Consider the following 19,629-nt stretch of genomic DNA (forward strand, 5'->3'; position numbering starts at 1 on the left):
AGCACCAGATGGCTTAAAATACATAATATCTCATGATATCATGACAACATCAGATGGAGAAATCCAGCATTAACCCCTGACTGCCAGATCAATATGTTGCAGGCCTCTGGCAACCATGGGGTTAAATAAGTGAAAATAATTTGGGAAATCATAATGTCTCGTATGGCACACCTGTGAGCACGTGATCTGCATACGGGACAAGAGTTAATACATAGCTTCCAAGCTGTCCCACTTTTCACCTTTGCAAAGGTCCCTCAAATGGACAATATTTCCCCTAAATCCGTCCCCATATACCATCTGTCACGAACAGCACACAAGTGGGCACGTGATTTGGATATACAACCAGGGTTAATACACACGGCTACTCTAGCCAACTCGCCTTTCTCCTTCAAGGTACTTTCAATGAGTTAATATTAACCCCTTACTCAATTGCAATCATATCTATATGCTCCCACCACCTGAAAAAATATGCAAATAAACTATGTAAATTAATATATCTACCAGGGTGTCCGGTCCCTGTAAATTATAGAATTAGCAGGTGTGTGCCAAGCACACGCATTATAAATGAAACTTCTGTTTGTTTTGACACTCAAAAGTGTTTCATGCTATAAATATCATAAACATGAAAGTACAATTTGATTGATAAAATACAGTGAAGTTTGATTTGTGAAGGCGCGTGTTCGGCACATACTCCTTATATTTGTGTGTGTGGGGTCATACCAGACAGGGCTGTAGACTGTTTTGTTTTTCTGGGGCCCAGGACAATAGTTTCCATTGCGTCCCCACCCCCAGTGTCGGTGGCCTTTGCGAGACTCCCCCTCTATCTCTCACACCCCCATCTCTCCCCCTCACCCACACACATAATACTTCCCCTTCACATCACACACAATCCCCCATGCACATCACACCTCCCATCTCCCCCTGTACCTTACATCACCCTCTCCCCCCCCTGTACCTCACATCACCCTCTCTCCTCCCCCCCCGTTCCTCACATCACCCTCTCCCCGCACCGTACCTCACATCACCTCTCCCCCCTTGTACCTCAATCACCTCCCCTTCCCCCCTGCACATCACATCACCCTCTTTCCCCACCCCTCTCCCTGCACCTCACATCACCCTCTCTTCCCCTCCCCTGCACCTTACATCAATCAACCCCCTCCCTGCAAATCACGCACGCACCTTCTGAACCCTGCCTCTAAACTTTCGGCGCAGGGATGGGGCCTACACAGGAGGCCGCCCGCAACTGCAGCAGAGAGGCCTGCTTCTTGGGGGGGGGGAGGGTGGGGAGGGGGGGGGAGGGTGGGGAGGGGGGAGGGTGGGGAGGGGGGGGAGGGGGGTGTGGTGTGGGTGGGTGGGTGTGTGGGTGGGTGTGTCGGAATACAATATAATTCAGAATTTTCGTGAACATTTTAAGGTTTTTTCCCCCAATCAGATTTTTCTGGATGGCACTGCCATGAAAAGTTTCACTTCAAAAAAGTATGCACTTAACACACAATCTGTTGAAGCAAAATGTGTCCGAAAATTAAAATTCTCTCTTCAGAGCGTACAAGTGTTCATTCAGACCCCAAAGAATCACGTATTAGACGTTTTAATATATATACAAACACAGTGTTTAGATTATAAAAAAAGGAATACAATTACAGTAAATGCTGGACAGTTTCTTAAAATAACAGGATAAAACATAAAATAGAAATCCCTATACCATACATTACCATACAGTATGTCATAGGTTTTTTTCCCAGAGAGGTCACTGGCATAGTAATTATGAGGAATTGCGTGTTTGCTCCAAAACACACCTCTGTTGAAATCTGATTTTCATAATGCTTTGCTCAGACTTAAGTACGATTTTCCCCCAATTGAAACAACATAAACCCACCCCTGTCCTAAATCAACTGAGATTAACAGTTTTATGACAGAGTTAAAAAAAAAAACTTCTACAAAAACATTTAAACTTTCCCTGGGTATATAAACACACTCATAACTTCCCTTTTGTGGTAGTGACTGAAAGCCCTTAGCACAGGGGTGGCCAACTTCAGTCCTCAAAGGCCACCAACAGGTCAGGTTTTAAGGAGATCCCTGCTTCAGCACAGGTGGCTCCTCTGCTGAACCTAGGATATCCTTAAAACTAGACCTTTTTGGGTGTCTTGAGGACTGGAGTTGGGCACCCCTGCCATAGCAAGATAACATACCTACCAGTTTTACGGGATGTCAGCATTTAAGAGCACTATAGCAGCTCTGCAGCCCCCTGCCTGAGAACGGAGAATTCCTGCGTCCGTGACCCAGGCCGTTATGAACCGGTCTGTATAAAATGTGTCTGGGTTTTAAAGGTCCCAGAGGAAATATATTTACCTAAAACACAAGTACTCTGTGATTTTCGCAGCTGAGCCTCGAATAAAAAAAGGGGCAAGTAACTGCTATTTGTTACATAAGGAAAGGAAAACTATTTTATAAGCATAAACGCCTCTCTCTTTTTTTTGATTCTCCCCTCCCCCCATGCTGGGCCGGTCACACCCATGATGCATTACATCAAACCCGTCCCATTCCTGGGTAAAATTCCAATTACAGAGTCTCAAACAGTGTGCAAAACCACAGGCCAATTCAGCAAAAAATAGCAACAGTGCTTCCTCTATGGGAGGCACGCCATGTCTCTGTGTTAACCCCCCTGGTGCCGGAGAGTCCAACAGCTCATCGCAACTACCTGGCAGGTCCCCTCTAGCAGCGAAAGAGTTCAGATGAGGCAAATTTCCCCTCTACCCCCCACCTCCCCCCCAAGCTTCAAAGAGTTGAATATAACTGGAGTCTCTCCAGAGCTAGTAACTGACCAGTCCGTGCAATTTAATTTCCACTTCCTGTATCCATGAAAAGCAGACAGCTAATTATGTCTGTTTCCTTATGTCATTAGGACTTGCTGCAGCTGCCTCCGCTCATGGGCTCAGGATGGCTTGAAAGGGTCAGTCCCTCCCGCGACCAGTGTGGGCCAATGACCAGTTAAATGGGTTACTGTAAACCTGCAAACATATGCTTTGGAGGGATTTTGTAACCTTTATCTTCTAATCTTTTGGTGGTGTCAATCCCAGCACTCGCATGAATTGTTACAAATGATGGCGTTGATGTATAAGCAGATAAACATCAGGGACCCTGTATGAATTTTGGCTCCCTGTAACAACTCCTATTGCCGAAAATAATCGCTCCCTATAACCTCTTATTACTCCATATAACCGCTTCCTATAACTCCTCCTATTGCTCCATATATCCGCTCCCTATAACTCCTATTGCCCCATGTAACTGCTCACATTGCCCCATATAACCGCACCTTATAAATCCCTCTTGTTAATACGCTGCTCCAGTTTTTACTCCAACTGCTTTGACAAGGGCCCCTTTAAGCGTAAATGAATGTGAATCCCCAAATCATTCATTTCCTCCTACATTTTGGTTTGTCTTATTGAAGTAACTAAATGTTGAGGTCTGTGTCGTCTGTGTCTTCTGTGTCTGTGTGTTACTTTCCAATGGACCAAAATTACAAGAGACTTGAGACATGGCATGCTGCTGCTTCTGTTTTTATGGGGTTCTTACTCTGTCAGGGGTGAAGCATACCCATTTAATATCTGCAACATATAAAGGTGTTTTTTTGTTTTTTTCTAAAATTGTTTCGCTAGGAAGTAATACATTGAGGTACCTCTCACTTTTCAAGAAATGTCCTGGGCACATGGTTATGATGACAATACGTGGTTTACATTAAATGAACAGAGGTTATACATTCAATGTACAGACATTTCACGGACAGTTAGAGAGAATATGTTCTGGGCGTATGTAACTGTTACAGACCAGATAAGTGTGAGATTGCTGAAGTCTTGAAAGAACTTGGATTGTTGGCGGCTTTGAGTCTCTGGCAGGATGTTCCAGACATGAGGTGCACGGTAACAGGAGGAGCGGGCGGATTCCTTGTTGAACCTTGGGACAGTGAACAGCCTTCTGCAGTCAGATCTCTGGTGGGAAGAGCTGCGTGTGGTAGTAGGGGTGAGGAACGTGTTCAGAAAGTATTTGAAGGCAAGACAGGAAAAATGTACTTTGCGCCTGGATTTGAGTGATAGCCAATCTAGGTAATGGAGCATTGTGCAGTGATATGTAGTAGTTACATTGTAGTACAAAGCGGTATATCGAGTTGTAGAGGGTGTCTAGTTTGGTGGGTCTGTGAGTGTACAGATCAGTGTATATATTGGTGTGTAAACAAGAGGAAAAAAAGTATCCCACAAGTAGCACTCTGGTATTCAAAAAAATATAAATGTATTCATCACAAGAAGTAAAATAGTCTCTCAAACCCTCACATATCAAAAAACCTTGCTAAACACCCCATAGACTGAGGACCCGCTGCGGTCGGCAACGTGTGCGGCCGCGCGCGCCACCAGCCCCTTACCTGCAATCTGTTGGTCCCTGCTGCCTCCTCCCTCCATGGCTCACTACGTGCTGTGATGCATCAGCCGGCCAGTGCTACCAGAAGGTGGTGTTCTGAAGCATTGACGCGTCACGTGGTGCGCGAGTGTGCCAATGAGGCGGGAAGGAGCTACGGGAGGTGGCGTGTGTGTGTCTGTCTGTCTGTGTCTGCCGACAGGGGTGCGGATGAACTAACGGGTCCTCCGCTCAAACCATGCTCCCTACAGACCGCAGGTAGCGGTCAATTGCCTCTCAGCGCGCCGCTTGCATGCAGTGCGTGCGCGCTGACAGAGGCAGCTGGGCCCCGGCCAAAGGTGTAGTAAACCAGGTAACAGTGACTTGGTTAATGCACATATAACACCTGCATTTCAATGTGTAGAAATTAGTGTGTCTGTGTTGGAATCAATACATGTTACTGTGTGACTCAGTGTGTGTTTTTATGTTGCGGATAAAGAGTATCAGGTGGCCAGCAGCTATAAGTGGCAGACTGCACCCCATGCCTACCAAAGTCACTGGCAACGCATTACTCTGCATATACCACTGTGCATGTTGTGTTACATAGTTACATAGTAGATGAAGTTGAGAAAAGACCTGCGTCCATCAAATTCAACCTATGCTAAATTTAGATGACAGATACTTTATCCTATATCCGTACTTACAGCATATTGATCCAGAGGAAGTCAAACAAAAAAACCCCAGTGACACATCATCCAATGATATCTCATAAGGGGAAAAATAAATTCCTTCCTGACTCCAAATATTGTATTACCTCTCTCCTCTTTGTATCGCACTGAGGAGGTATATGCAGTGTCCTGTAGGCCTGCCAGTCCTTCTCTAGGTCTACATGGCTTTGGGAGAGAAGGGGTTTGCCAGTGTTTCCTGTGACCTCATGCCCCTGACTCTCATCCCAGTCAGGATTTCTCCTGCCTGGCTCTCTGCATCATAACCAGAAAACTGGTGTTTCTTCACCATCTGAGAGCCATCTGCTGAAAAAGCATCACAGTTTTCTATAGCACACATAGCTCTTGCTTTTTTTTTCATGATTTATTGAAGTTGCAATAAAGCGAGCACTCCAGCCATGTGACACTTTATTTAATGTTCTCGAAAAAATATGAAATATTGTGCATTCTGTGATATTTTTCGTCTTCACACGCGGTTAATTAGGGACCTAAATTTGCATTGTTTCATGAAGGGTTAGTTAAGTGCTCGTTCCTGAGGAAAGAAAGCAGCGAAAATGCCAAGATTGCAGTGATTGCGGCCAAGATTTATAAAATGTTTTTTTATACAATAAAAAAAAGCCTAGTGTTTCCATGCAAGTTTCTCTAAAACAATGATTCCCAACCTTTTTTACACTGGCATCCCGGCCATAGAAAATATTTGTTCTGCAAACACCTAATAAATCTTATTGCCTACTTAACAGACTATAGCTAACAAAAATGTGTGACCGATCCTAGGCAGTATAGTGTCCTGAGCTCGTGGGGGGAACACGCACTTAATAAGGCCTCAAACTGCCCCTCCGTGTGTTCAGACAGCATGTGTGGTATAGCTGTCAATTACTGCGGGAGCTTACAAAGTCACGCCCCACAAAGTTCTTCTGCTGTGGGGAGTAACACTGAGCTCATGCTGTGATTGACATATATACCACAGATTCCAAGTTGCAATTTGGGGCCTTACGGAGTGCACAGTCCCCACACAGGCTTAAGAACCCATTACATATCCCAAGCCTGGGATCCGCCATTACATATTTTCTTGGACGAACCCCATGTTGGGAATCGCTGCAAAAAACCTGCAATACAAACACACAATATATTGCAGAGCTGTGCAAGACATTTGCAAACATATAACTGAAGACGTAAGAAAATGTTGCTGTGATATTGTGAAGAAGATCATTGAGGATAACAAAAGCTTACAGACAAAGCAACGACTTATTGTGGGGAAGAAGGAAATATTGTACTCAAACAAGACGATGGATCAACCATAAGAGACACTGCACTTATGGAGTGGACTTCTTCACGGAATTGTACACGAACACAGATAACACACGGCATAATCCAGCAGCAGCCAAGCGAAAATAAATCACCAATCAGGTACCATGCGTCTTTCCAGAAGTGACAAAAGCAATAAAGTCCATGAAGAATGGGAAGGCTCCTGGGGAAAGGTGGAATTACACCTGAAATCTTGAAAGAAACTGGGGGGGGGGAAGTAGAAAAAGAATCATTGCAAGACTATACGTGCTGCTTGAAGAACAGGACGATTCAAGAACAATGGAGCAATACCATAGTTGTCGTCATCCACAAGAATGGAGACAAAGAACTCAAGAACTACTGATCAATCTACTTCCAATAACAAGATTGTTAAGAAGATCCTCACTAATCCGTTGCAACAGACCCTGGACTTTGCCTAGCCTAGAGAGAAAGCAGGATCTCGCAGTGGATACAACACAATGGATCACATCCAAGTCATACATGAAGTTATTTCCCGAAGTAGAGAGTACGATCTACCCCTCATTTTAAAATTCATAGATTCCGAAAAAACATTTGATGCTGTCTATACCTCAGTGGTCCTAGATGCATGAAGACCATGTTGAAGTGTACCTTGGTATTATAAAGAACATTTATTAGCGAGCCACATCAACCATTAGAATATTATGAATATACTAGCAAGCTAAGAATCAGCACTGGAGTGCCAAAGGGAGACACCATGTCACCAAAGCTTTTCACTGCAACACTTGAATTGTTTAAGACATTTAAATGGAAAGGAAATAAAATCAACAGTGAATATTTTGAGTCACCTACGATTTGCTGATGACATTTTTACCAAAAGTCCAGAAGACTTCCAGCAGCAAATTGTAGAACTCGCTGAAGAAATGCATGAATATGCGCCTCCATATGAATCTCAGTAAGACCAAAGTAATTCTCAACAATTGGGTCAAAGTCTGCAAAGATGAAAATAAACTGAATAGAACTAGAAGAAATTGAAGAGTCTACCTTGACCGGCAAGTAACAATGGATGGGAACCTTTTGACAGAAATCAATAGATTAATGAAGACGTGACGGAGCACATTTGGAAGAAACGAGACTATATTTCAAGGAAGCCATCCACTGTGCCTCAAGAAGTAGTATTCTGCCTGTGCTCACGTTTGGATGTGAAACTTGGACCCCAAAGGCTCGCAACCACAATACCTGGAAGATCCTTGTGGATGCCTTCATCCAGCAGTGAATCGACAAGGGCTGGGAGATAATAGATATTACAAATATAGGATATGATAACTATATACAAAAATGTGGAGATAGACAGCACTCAAAAAATGCATAAAACTAGGTCCAGAGTGCTCAAGAGAACAGGGAGGACCCTTATACCTCCAAATAATATCAAAGGGAAAAAGAAGGGGGGGGGATACCCAGCACTCACTGACCATACTAAGATATCAAAAAATAGGAATATGCCAAAATAGAAATATTTAATCATGAAAGCAGAAGAACATAACGCTGGAACAATGTCATACACGAGCCGCAAATTAACGAACGGTGAGCAAAACTCTCAAGGTGCAAGGGAAAAACACAGAGGGAGGGAAAGACAAGGAACCACCACACAGGGGAGGGGGAAGGAGAAAGGGAAAATAGGGGGGCAACGTTTCGGGGTAATGACCCGTTCCCTAAGGTCCAACAGACCAAAGGTATTTCCCTATACCCTGTGCCTCAAACACAATGAAAAAATCCCAATGAGATCAGCTAGCAATACTAGAGTCACAAATAATGAGCAAAAGCTAAGAGAACAAAATGTCCAAAAGCCACAAGAGGAGAAACTGTGATACTGCACTTGATCTGGACGAATCCAACATCACTGTCCTCTGAAAAGTTTCTCTGTGTCTCAACCTCCTGCTGCTGAAGAGGGGCTGCTGTTAAAGCTGCCGTCTGATCCAGATTGAAGTATGCTGCCGGGAATTACGTCACAGGTGGGCGGGGTGAGGCACGGCTGTCTCTATTGGTGCAGCCGTCTGCCAAGCGTTGTCCAAGGACCGCCCCAATGTGGAAGAGAAGACCATGCGCATGTGCACCAGCTCATAAGTCACCGAACGCACACACAGGGGTATTCGCATGCGTACATCTAGCAGATTATACTGCATGCGTCCTCTGTTGTCACGGTGATGACCGGTATAGTGAAACAACGAGCCAGGCCATCGGGCAGAGTGAATGCAGCCAGCAAGAACAGCATATCTCTAAGGGGCATAAGAGGCAAAGGGAGACAAAAAACTAGTGTAAATTAATAACCACATATACATTCTTTCAAAAGTCCAAGCACACTCAGTCTTACAACTCATTCAGTAGCCTAAACACATTAAAAGGTCCAATGTATAATTAACTGTGTATAAACTGTAAGCAATGTGCTGTACGCAAATGATCTTGATAAGGAAGGCCTGCGAATTCCATGTCTGACATCGATTCAGTCAATTTGTAAGGGCAAGGAGGATAATCAATACACCTGCAAATGTCACTCTGTTTGGAAATTATGCAGGAGAAATGCAGAGATAGGGGTTATACTAGAGAATTACTAAGCAATCAAAGATCCAAGGCAGAGGTCCCACTAAGGTAGTCACCCCTTCGTGGTAACTCACGAGCTAATCAAACAGCCATACAATTTTCAATCCCATTTGTGTCCACTTTCAGCACACAAAGTGGACCGATTAAAAATACAATTTTACGCCATTGGCACCTGTTGCAGAGTGATCCCCTTCTTGCCCCGACATTCGCTCTTAAACCCCTATGTTTCCTATAAACGGGGGGAAAATATTCGAGACCAACTAGTTAAAGCGGATATTGGAGACACAGTGGTCACACATACCATCCTACTGACTCAAGTTGGGGTGCTACAAATGCTACAGCTGTAGCCAGTGCAGCAGCATCCAGGAGGCTGAATACTTTCGTCATCCACACACGGGCAAACAATATGCTATCAAGGACTTCTATCCCTTTTTATCTAAATATGTAATTTACCTGATTAAATGCCCTTGTTGTTTGGGATATGTGGGAGAGACCACTCAGTCAGTGAAGGATCGGATTTGACAGCACAAGGCTGCCATCCGCAGATGTGACTGAGAGGCACTGGTGGCACATCATTCACACTGGCTGGGCACAATGCCAGCCAATTAAGGTTCCAGGTGATTGACAGCATGAATTGTCGTGGTGGTGATACCTAGAAAACGTATCAGACGTCTGGGGACAATGGCCCCTACAGACATGAATAAAGAGCTCGACCTCAGCTGTTATTTTTAAACTGTTTATTACTGTATCTCACTGATTGTCTGGTCGGTGAGTAAACACACACGGAACACATTGATTGCCTCTCGTGTCCGCAGACGTGTCCGCTGGTGTATCCGCGTTGTTGCTCCTTTTACTGAATTATGTGACCTAATGCCTTCTGTTCACCATTGACAGGAAGTGCTGTGATCCATCCTTGAACTGCGGTTGTCTCTACCCACCTCTATCACTGGACACTGGTTGTGGCTCAGATCATATCATATACATTGATGTCAGACATGAAATTCGCAAGCCTTCCTCATCATCAAGATCATTTGCGTACAGCATATTGCTTACAGTTTATACACAGTTAATTATACATTGGCCCTTCTAATGTGTTTAGGCTACTGAATGAGTTGTAAGACTGTGAGTGTGCTTTGACTTTTGAAAGAATGTATATGTGGTTATTAATTTACACTAGTTTTTATGTCTCCCTTTGCCTCTTATGCCCCTTGGAGATATGCTGTTCTTGCTGACTGCATTCACTCTGCTCGATGGCCTGGCTCGTTGTTTCACTATACCGGTCATCACCGTGACAACGGAGGAAGCTTGCAGTATAATCTGCTAGATGTACGCATGCGCATACCCATGTGCATACGTTCGGTGACTTCCCCTGAATGTCAGCTTGGCAACGCATTGGCTAGCCAATATTATGAGTTGGTGCACATGCGCATTACACTGTAGTACTTGATTATCTTCTCTTCCACTTTGCGGCGGACCTTGGACGACGCTTGGCAGACGGCTGCACCAATAGACAGCTGTGCCTCATCCCGCCCACCTGTGATGTCATTCCCGGCAGCATACTTCAATCTGGATCAGACGGCAGCTCTAGCAGCAAACCCTCTTCAGCAGCAGGAGGTTGAGAGACAGAGCAACTTTTCGCAGGACAGTGACAGATTCATCTGGATCAAGTGCATTATACAGTATCTCCTCTTGTTGCTTTGGACATTTTTTGTCTCCTAGCATTTGCTCATTCTTTGTGAATCTAGTATTGCTAGCTGATCTCATTAGGGATTTTTCATTGTGTTTGGGGCACAGGGTATAGGGAAGTACCTTTGGTCTGTTGGAACTTGGGGAATGGACCTGAGGAAGGGGTCATTACCCCGAAACGTTGCCCCCCAATTTTTCCTTGCACCTTGAGAGTTTTGATCACTGTTGGTTATTTTGCTGCTCACGTGTAAGACATTGTTCCAGCGTTATGTTCTTGTTCTTTCATGATTAAATATTTTTATTTTTTGGCGTATTCCTATTTTTTGATATCTTTTGTATGGTCAAAGAGTGCTGAGTCCCCCTTTCCCCCCCCCCCCCCATCCTTTTTCCTATATACAAATATATTTCAGGGTCAATACAATTAACTTTTAAAAGAACTACAGGCATACCCCACATTAACGTACGCAATGGGACCGGAGCATGTATGTATAGTGAAAATGTACTTAAAGTGAAGCACTACCTTTTTAACACTTAGCAATGCATGTACTGGTCTGCAATCGTCATATACGTGCATAACTGATGTAAATAACGCATGTGTAACAGGCTCTATAGTCTCCCCGCTTGCGCACAGCTTCAGTACAGGTAGGGAGCCGGTATTGCTGTTCAGGACGTGCTGACAGGTGCATGCGTGAGCTGCCGTTTGCCTATTAGTCGATTTTGTCCTTACTCGCGAGTGTACTTAAAGTGAGTGTTCTTAAACCGGGGTATGCCTGTATTCATCCCCCAAGGGCAGTACAAACGACACAGATTTATCCCGTAAGGTTGGAGGAAAGGAGATTTCACCAGCAACAAAGGAAAGGGTTCTTTACTGTAAGGGCAGTTAAAATATGGAATTCATTACTCCTGTAGACTGTGATGGCAGATACAATATATATCGTTAAGAAAAGGTTGGGCATCTTTTTAGAAAGGAAAGGTATACAGGGATATATACCAAATAAGTAAACGTGGGAAGGATGTTGAACCAGGGAGAAGCCATTACTGGAATCGCAAAGGAATTAATTTTTCCCCTTTATGAGACCTAATGTTTCACTGGGGTTTTTTGTTTGCCTTCCTCAATTTATTGTAAATACAACTATAGGGTAAGTGTCTACTGAATTTAGCATGGGTTGAACTTGGTGGACATATGTCTTTTTTCAACCTCATCTACTATGTAACTAGAAAACCAGTGTAATGGGGGGGGGGGGGGGCTTCAGCATCACCCCTGGTGTCTTGCTTTGATTGATAAAGAGCGGAAGCTCGAAACATGTCGGTGGGGGCCTGAGGGCTCATTTTTTTCTTGTTTGCCATGCTCTGACCCAATAAACCTCTAATTTTTGGGACACACTCTCTAGCAATTTATTTTACATAGTAGTGCTCCAACTCTCCTTCCTGGATACTTGCTTTATTTTGGACAGGGCTCTGCCTGTGGGGCCGCACATACCAGACAGATGACCTCACCCACAAAACTGTGGACATCTCTCGAAATACATACATACATGGAATTACTGCCTCAGAACACAAGATATCAGGGGGAAAAACATCAAAATTTATTTAGTGTGTGAAGTTTGAAACTGCGCTTGATTTAAACTTCAGATGGAATTCTCTCTGGGTGTTGCTGGCCACTTCTCGAGCAAAGGGGTTAGTGCCTTGGGTGCCGACACCAGCAATGAGGGGGTTAACTCTTCTGTTACATTTGCCCTTTAAAAAAAAAGCAGGGTTGCCCTCTTGGACACACTAGATACTCTGGTCCTATAGACTTTAGCGGGATAACCCTCTTACACACGGCAATACTGAACCCTTTGAGTTCAGTAGGATCATACCTTTGCACCCACTGTTTCACCCCACAGACTTCGCTGGAATATGGAACCTACACATGCTGGAATATGGAACCTACACATGCTAGTAACACCCATATACTTCTGCCCGATCACCCTTTAACACACATCTATTGCCCCCTATAAACTTCAGTGGGTTCTTGCTCTTTACACCTAATAGACTTCAGCTGGAACGTCCCCTTAAATGCATCAGTTGCCCTCCTCAATGTCAATAGGATCGCCCTCTTGCATCCCTTCCCCCATAGACTTCAACAGTATCATGTCCTTGCACGTTGTGTGCTCCTCTAGACTTCAATGAGATCAGAAATCTCAGCCATCTGTGTCAATGGGTCAAGAGTTCTGTAATTGGTTCCGATTCCCTGGCTCCTATCTTGGTTAGGGCTCTGTCTCTGACTCTCTTCTGTTCCTGTTTCTTCCAGGCCTTTGGAAACGCCAAAACGGCGCACAACAATAACTCCAGCCGCTTTGGGAAATTCATTCAGGTCAACTATCTGGAGAGTGGCATCGTGCGGGGGTGAGTGGGAAGGGGGCGAGGTGGGGGTGGGGAGTGGGTGGCATTGTGCGGGGGTAAGGAGACCGGTGTACACAGAGATAACACTACCGAATATCTGGGAGCTCAAACAGGACAGGTTTAATATATTAAGGAAAGAGTACGGTAGGGGATACTCTAACAGTGTGACCTGTGATGCTTTTATAGGATCAATCTCTCCTAACACCAAAGTGTACTGATGGCAGTGACATGATTAAGGGATCACATTTTGTTTGATATCACTGTGTTCCACAAGAGTTTGCACAGGCAAAGCCCCCCACTGTCGTCCCACCCCTATCCTCCATTCCCCTCTCTTTGGTTCTCTGAGGGCAGGGTGGAAAGGATAACTAAAACACTTGATTTGACAAACCCTTTCCTATTCAAAGACCCTAAAAAAAAGGCAATTTGCATTTAATTGCCAATAAAACGGAAGCAGACAAATCTTTGTTTTTAGCACTGTTGGATTTGTTTAGGGAAGCCAGTAAGACTGTAAAATTCTTTCCAGCATGTTTTATGGTGATGATTCTCCTAGCACTGTGAACTTGGGTTTTCACAGCTGCCTGCTGTGACCCCACTCATACAGAGTCCTCATTCCTGCGTTTTATCGATTCTTCTCTTACAGGGCTGTGGTGGAAAAATACCTTCTAGAAAAATCTCGCCTGGTCTCTCAAGAAAAGAACGAAAGGTAGGGATTTAACCCGAGAGAATCGCTCTCTGACTGCCAGTGGCACTATAGAAAAACAATGCATTATCATGAAAAGCTGTTAATACACTATTTATAAACTCTTCAGGAGAAGGTCTCTTTCCTTGTACCTAATCTATTGTCCAAGTGAGATGGTTTAGAACAGGGGTCTCAAACTCGGTACTCAAGGACGACCAACAGGCCACGTTTTATGGATATCCCTGCTTCATCACAGGTGACTCAGTCGAAGAGTTTGAGACACCTGGTTTAAAAGTAGCAGACATAGGGACTCGTAACTGGGTTAAGATTGTGTGTGTGTGTGTGTGTGTGAGATGGGCTTCGCCAATGCGAGCAATGCCATGCTCCTATGCCATTGGCTTTCCCACTTCAGGCTTGTTGCATACAGGGCCACTGAATGATGTTTAGCGACTTGGGTCATGGACTTAAAATTATAGATCGACACACGTTACTACAGCACAGTCCCAGCATAGAGACATAGTAACTACGTTCTTTTGCTTCCTGCCCTTTACATGAGTTGAACCTCCCACCCCTGTTAGGCTGCGGACATAGTGCACGCGATTGTGCGCATGAACAAATTCATATAAGTGCACCAGTCCGGCCAAGCTGCCCGCGACGGTACAGCAGGATTTGGAGGAGACAAAAAATAGATTTTTTTTTATGCGAAGGCTGCGTCTCGCGAGCGTTTCAACCAATCAGGGCCAACCAGCCTGGTGATGTCACGGCCAGGCCTGCCCATTGCGCGCTTGAATGGAGTCCACAAATCACTCAGGCGACAGGCGAGCGCCCGCCTACTTGCACACTATGGCCGCAGCTTTACTCTCCCCTGCATGCTTCCTCCCACAGCTTGTAAGGAAGCCTCAATACACATGTATGCAGATGACACAATCCTGTATGCACACAGCCATAGCCTCTCTGACCTTCAACACATACTTCAGTCTGACTTTTTGAGACTCGAAAACTGGATTTCCCAAAACAAACTGTTTTTAAACACTGACAAGACTGTAACAATGGTATTTGGGACCAAGACTAAATTTGTAAAGCTTCCAGTGACTGAGCTCCTGATTAGAACCAACGCTAAAACCACCCTAACACCTGTCACTAGTTTTAAATACCTGGGCTTATGGTTTGACTCCCACTTAACATTCGGGATGCACATTGATACCCTGACAACCAAGACCTATGCCAAACTAGGGGTACTTTACAGGAACAAATCCTCCCTAAGTCTCCTGGTCAGAAAGCGTATTGCACAGCAGATGCTAATGCCAATTATTGACTATGGAGACATAGTATATGGCTCGGCTCCTCAAACCCACCTTAGCAAACTTGACACCCTCTACAATTCAATTTGTCGTTTTGTTCTCCAATGCAACTACAACACACATCACTGCGAAATGCTCAAAGAACTAGATTGGTCATCACTAGAGTCTAGGCGCAAAGTTCACCTTTCCTGTCTCACCCTCAAATACTTTCTGGGCAAGCTACCCAGCTACCTGAACAAGCTCCTCACCCCTACCACATGCAGTACCTATCACCTGAGATCAGACTCCAAAAGACTATTCATGGTCCCAAGACTCAACAAAGTATCCGGACGTTCCTCCTTCTCCTTCCGTGCACCCCAAAACTGGAACAACCTACCAGAGACTCTCATATCCACCACCAGCTTAAGTTCTTTCAAATCTAAGGCTGTCTCACACTTTAATCTGGTCTGTAACTGTTTCATACGCTCATAATATATATTTTCTTTAACTGTGCATGCAATGTCTTGTATATAAATGTATACCTTGTTCATTTATGTAACTGTATTTGTAACCATGTATTATTTGTTTTACTCTGTGCCCAGGACATACTTGAAAACGAGAGGTAACTCTCAATGTATTACTTCCTGGTAAAATATTTTATAAATAAATAAATAAATGCCTCTGAGCTCCGTCTCTCCTCCTGCAGGAATTACCATGTCTTCTATTACCTGCTCCTGGGAATCTCGGAAGAGGAGAGGAGAGAGTTCCAGCTCAAGCAGCCGGAAGACTATTTCTACCTCAACCAGGTAATTGGCAGATAACTTTAAGCTGCTTCATTCCCAACTGTCAAGATCAAAGCACTGTAATGAGCTATTTGAGTGGTGCTGAGCCAGGTGATGTCATGGAGTGATGGTGATGCAGAAGGAAAAGGGGGGCCCTAATCGATTGCAAGGTTTGGTAATGCACTAATGCCGCCTCCTCTCTCTCTCTCCAGAACAACTTTAAGGTGGAGGAGGGGGAGGATCTGCGGCATGACTTTGAACGTTTGAAACAAGCCATGGAAATGGTTGGTTTCCTCCCAGCCACAAAGAAACAGTGAGTATCTTAAAACTTAGAAGTGCAAGCTCTGTTGGTTTGTAAAAATAAGAACTCATTGATAAAGCACCGTAGGGTGCGAAACGCGTGGGAGGTCCTACACCTCCTTTGGGTGATTGTATTATCAATAAAAATTTTAATTTTTAAACAACCTGGCTCCCTTGGCAGTTCGCTGCTATTTATTTTTTGTCTCAACCCTTTAACTTTTACAAAGCCAAAGGGCGTCTGGCACTTCCTCGTCATGTGAGCGGTCACATGACCCAACCAGGCCCTGGATGTCAGTAATGGAAGTGGAGGGTGGGTGGTCCACTGCCGTTTCAACTGGACTGGCCGCTCCATAGGCTGCACCCCAGAAAACGAATAAGTGGCCAGGATGTACCTGGGTGGTGTAATGGTTAAAGCAAAGATGATTTTGGTTTCTTCTTCTGAATCAAGGGGATGCTGGTCAGTCCACCTAGCCAGCCCTTCTACAATTAGAGACTATGAAAAGAAAGAGGGATACATAGTGATATAACCCTCTTGAGTAAACATTCGTTTGACAAGTGTCCCTGCATTTAGAGGCCCTCAATGAGAAGCAATGCAAAATCGTGTACATTTTTGTGTTTACATTTCTTTACGCAAGTCCATTATATATATATATATATATATATATATATATATATATATATATTTTTTTTTATTCCATGTCGGTTACAAGGGATTGCACCTGTTCAGGGCTACTGCGCCTTTTTAGTAAATAACCACCTTGCTCCCTCACCCAGTCTCAATTGAGAGCCAACTGTAGATCACATTCATAGTCTGCATTGTTTTTCTTCCTGTATTCAGGATATTTTCAGTGCTGTCTGCGATTCTTTACCTGGGTAACGTCACCTATAAGAAGAAAACCTCGGGCAGGGACGAGGGTCTGGATGTTGGACCCCCGGAGGTGTTGGACACACTGTCGCAGCTTCTGCAGGTAGCGTCCATCCCGCACAGTGCTGGGCATACAGTGCCTCCCTTTTGCCCTCGGCCTGTCCTCTTCTCTCATGCAGGAAAGGGACAGAAGACAGTGACAAGAAAAGGGGGTGGCCTGGGTGATCTGGAGCAGAGAGGACAGATAGGAGGGATATGGGGACAGTGAGCAACCAAGTGTTATAGTATAAGGGCACTAGAAAGAACGTGACAGAGAGGTAGGGTTTAAGTTAACCTAGTCAAGGCCAGGTTCCCCAACACACTGCCCGTCCTTTCCTGCACTAAATGGGTTAATCTGTTTTGGGGTTCATCTGTCCCTGATGCTCTCACATCTGTGTCCTGCACTTATCTGCCCCATCTCCCTGTAAATTCCAGTTTTCCTGCACCCATGATATTACCTTACGGGGGGACGCGCCCGTCTCTTGTGAGACGCGCCCTCTTGAAGGACGAAGGGTCTGAGTCACCCCCCTCTTGTTTTATTCCAACAGGTGAAGAGGGAGTTGTTGGTGGAGGCTCTTACCAAGCGGAAAACAGTCACCGTGAATGAGAAGCTGATATTACCGTACAGCCTCAATGAGGTCAGTGGGTGCAGGAGAGATCACTTGTCTGGGCCTCCAGCATTGAAGTGGTTAAACAGCAGGATGAACTGACACATTACCAAGCTGACTTAATTCTGTATTGCTATTGACATAAAGTGGTGCATAGAAGGTATGGTGGCAGCCATTTTTAAGAGCAGCCGAAAATAAAATTGGAACTATTGGAAGTAAAAACGTGGAACTGTGCTTGAGAGAAGAACAGAAGCCCTGGGATGGCAGGGAAGGTTATTTGCTCGTTCAGCGCGTCTTTCTCTCTTCGTATTCCCAGGCCATTACCGCTCGGGACTCCATGGCAAAGTCTCTGTACAGCGCGCTCTTTGACTGGATAGTTCTGCGGATAAACCACGCTCTACTCAACAAGAAGGATGTGGAGGAGTCTGTGAACGTAAGAGAGGGTGTAGGGAGAGTGTCGGTATATTGGGGTACGGGTGCAGGTTTGTCACCAATGCATTGCAGAGCAGTAGAAGAACAGAAACCCAAGCAGAGCAATGCATTGCTGGCCTAACGGGGTGGGGGGGGGGGGGGGGGGGCTGCTGCTTTTAACCCTTTTCGTGTCTCAGACCAATCGCCTCTGATGCCGCTGACCCCCTGATTGTAGCGATTACGCGACGGCTTTCCTGAGCTCGCAGGGTTGCTTCCTTAGTTGGAAACAAAAGGAGGAGGACCCCTTTCCATTTGGCTTGCACTTCTCTCTCTCCCCCCTCCCCCCAATCCTCCCATTTAGTTTGTGGTCCCGCACAGATCACAATCCCCACTATAAAACGTGCAGCATATGTTAAAAGGCGCCCCCCCCCTCTCCCCCAGAAGCCTGTCTGTATTGCAACTGGGGCTAATTCCTTTGCATATAACCTACTTTTAAGGAGAGACTTCACCTTTAACCCTTGCAGCGCCCTTAAGGGAAGGTCACCAACTCCTGAAGTGGCAAGGGCAGGCTTGGGTTATTTTTACCCCCGGCCACGTCTCCGGGGAAACTGAGGCGGCTCTGCTCTATTCTCAAACTTAAAATTACAATGTGGTGGTGTTTGTGGAGAGCCAGAGCGCCATTGGGACATGGCCCAAACCTCTGGGAGTGTCTGTGGGGAACCGCTATACCCATGCGTGTTTAACTTTTTTTTTTTCCTCGCTTCTATCCTGTTTTGATCAGTGTTTATCCATTGGCGTCCTGGACATCTTTGGGTTCGAAGATTTCAAAAACAACAGCTTTGAACAGTTCTGTATTAATTACGCAAACGAGCAGCTCCAGTACTACTTCAATCAGCACATCTTCAAGTTGGAGCAGGTGAGGAGGCAAAGCTGCCAGGGAGTGGGCAGAGTGATGGTGCGAAGGGGTATGGGCAGTGACTGCTGCAAAAAGCATCCGGTCTAAATAATCAGTGCTGGGAGAAGAGCAATATATATCTAACACACGTCCATGCGCCTGGTAATGCTTCTCTAACCAGCTAACAACTTCTCAGTGTATTAAAGCAGCAATCCTGCCCCCAAAAATGGGTTCTGATCCCGAGAGTGAAAATAACCCAGTGTCCAATACCCTCTCTTTCAATTCGGGTGCACTCCCATGTTATTCAAATCAAAGATGTCGCTCGCAGCCAGCCAATAGGAAGCTGCAACCGCATTTTCTTGCGGATTCCTATTGGCCCACAGTTTGTTGACCATTTTGAAGTGTGAATGAGGGAGGTGAAACATTGGCACAGAAAACTGTAAATCTCTCAGAAACTGTGGGGGTCCCAGGATCTGAAAATAACGGGGGTCAGTTGTCCCAATTAAGTTGTCCCAATTATTACCATTTTGCTTTATTAATTTGTCCACTTCGCTACTAAAAGCTCCCATTCATTCATGGAAACTGAGCAACAGATGGCGTTAAGGGATATTAAACCCTATTTCCTTGACGTAACACGTTGCAAATGCAGTGACCCTTCTGTCACTCGAGGGGTTAATCCAGTCTTGCAAATTTCTCTTCTTTTGTTCCTAAAACATCTTAACGCCTC

The 19,629-nt window shown here is 45.0% G+C and overlaps 1 protein-coding gene across 1 annotated transcript in view; it reads left to right on the forward strand.

The window, feature by feature from the left end:
- Nucleotides 1-19,629, forward strand: part of LOC142474877 (unconventional myosin-IXb-like) — a 115,956-nt gene that overhangs the window by 24,199 nt on the left and 72,128 nt on the right. The window contains exons 4-11 of the mRNA XM_075581021.1: nucleotides 12,952-13,046; nucleotides 13,684-13,746; nucleotides 15,709-15,808; nucleotides 15,997-16,097; nucleotides 16,923-17,052; nucleotides 17,537-17,626; nucleotides 17,913-18,029; nucleotides 18,789-18,923. Coding sequence (XP_075437136.1) covers nucleotides 12,952-13,046; nucleotides 13,684-13,746; nucleotides 15,709-15,808; nucleotides 15,997-16,097; nucleotides 16,923-17,052; nucleotides 17,537-17,626; nucleotides 17,913-18,029; nucleotides 18,789-18,923 — 831 coding nt within the window. The remainder of the gene's footprint in view (nucleotides 1-12,951; nucleotides 13,047-13,683; nucleotides 13,747-15,708; nucleotides 15,809-15,996; nucleotides 16,098-16,922; nucleotides 17,053-17,536; nucleotides 17,627-17,912; nucleotides 18,030-18,788; nucleotides 18,924-19,629) is intronic.

Source organism: Ascaphus truei, unplaced genomic scaffold (genome assembly GCF_040206685.1).
Source record: "Ascaphus truei isolate aAscTru1 unplaced genomic scaffold, aAscTru1.hap1 HAP1_SCAFFOLD_1000, whole genome shotgun sequence".
Lineage (NCBI taxonomy): Eukaryota > Metazoa > Chordata > Amphibia > Anura > Ascaphidae > Ascaphus > Ascaphus truei.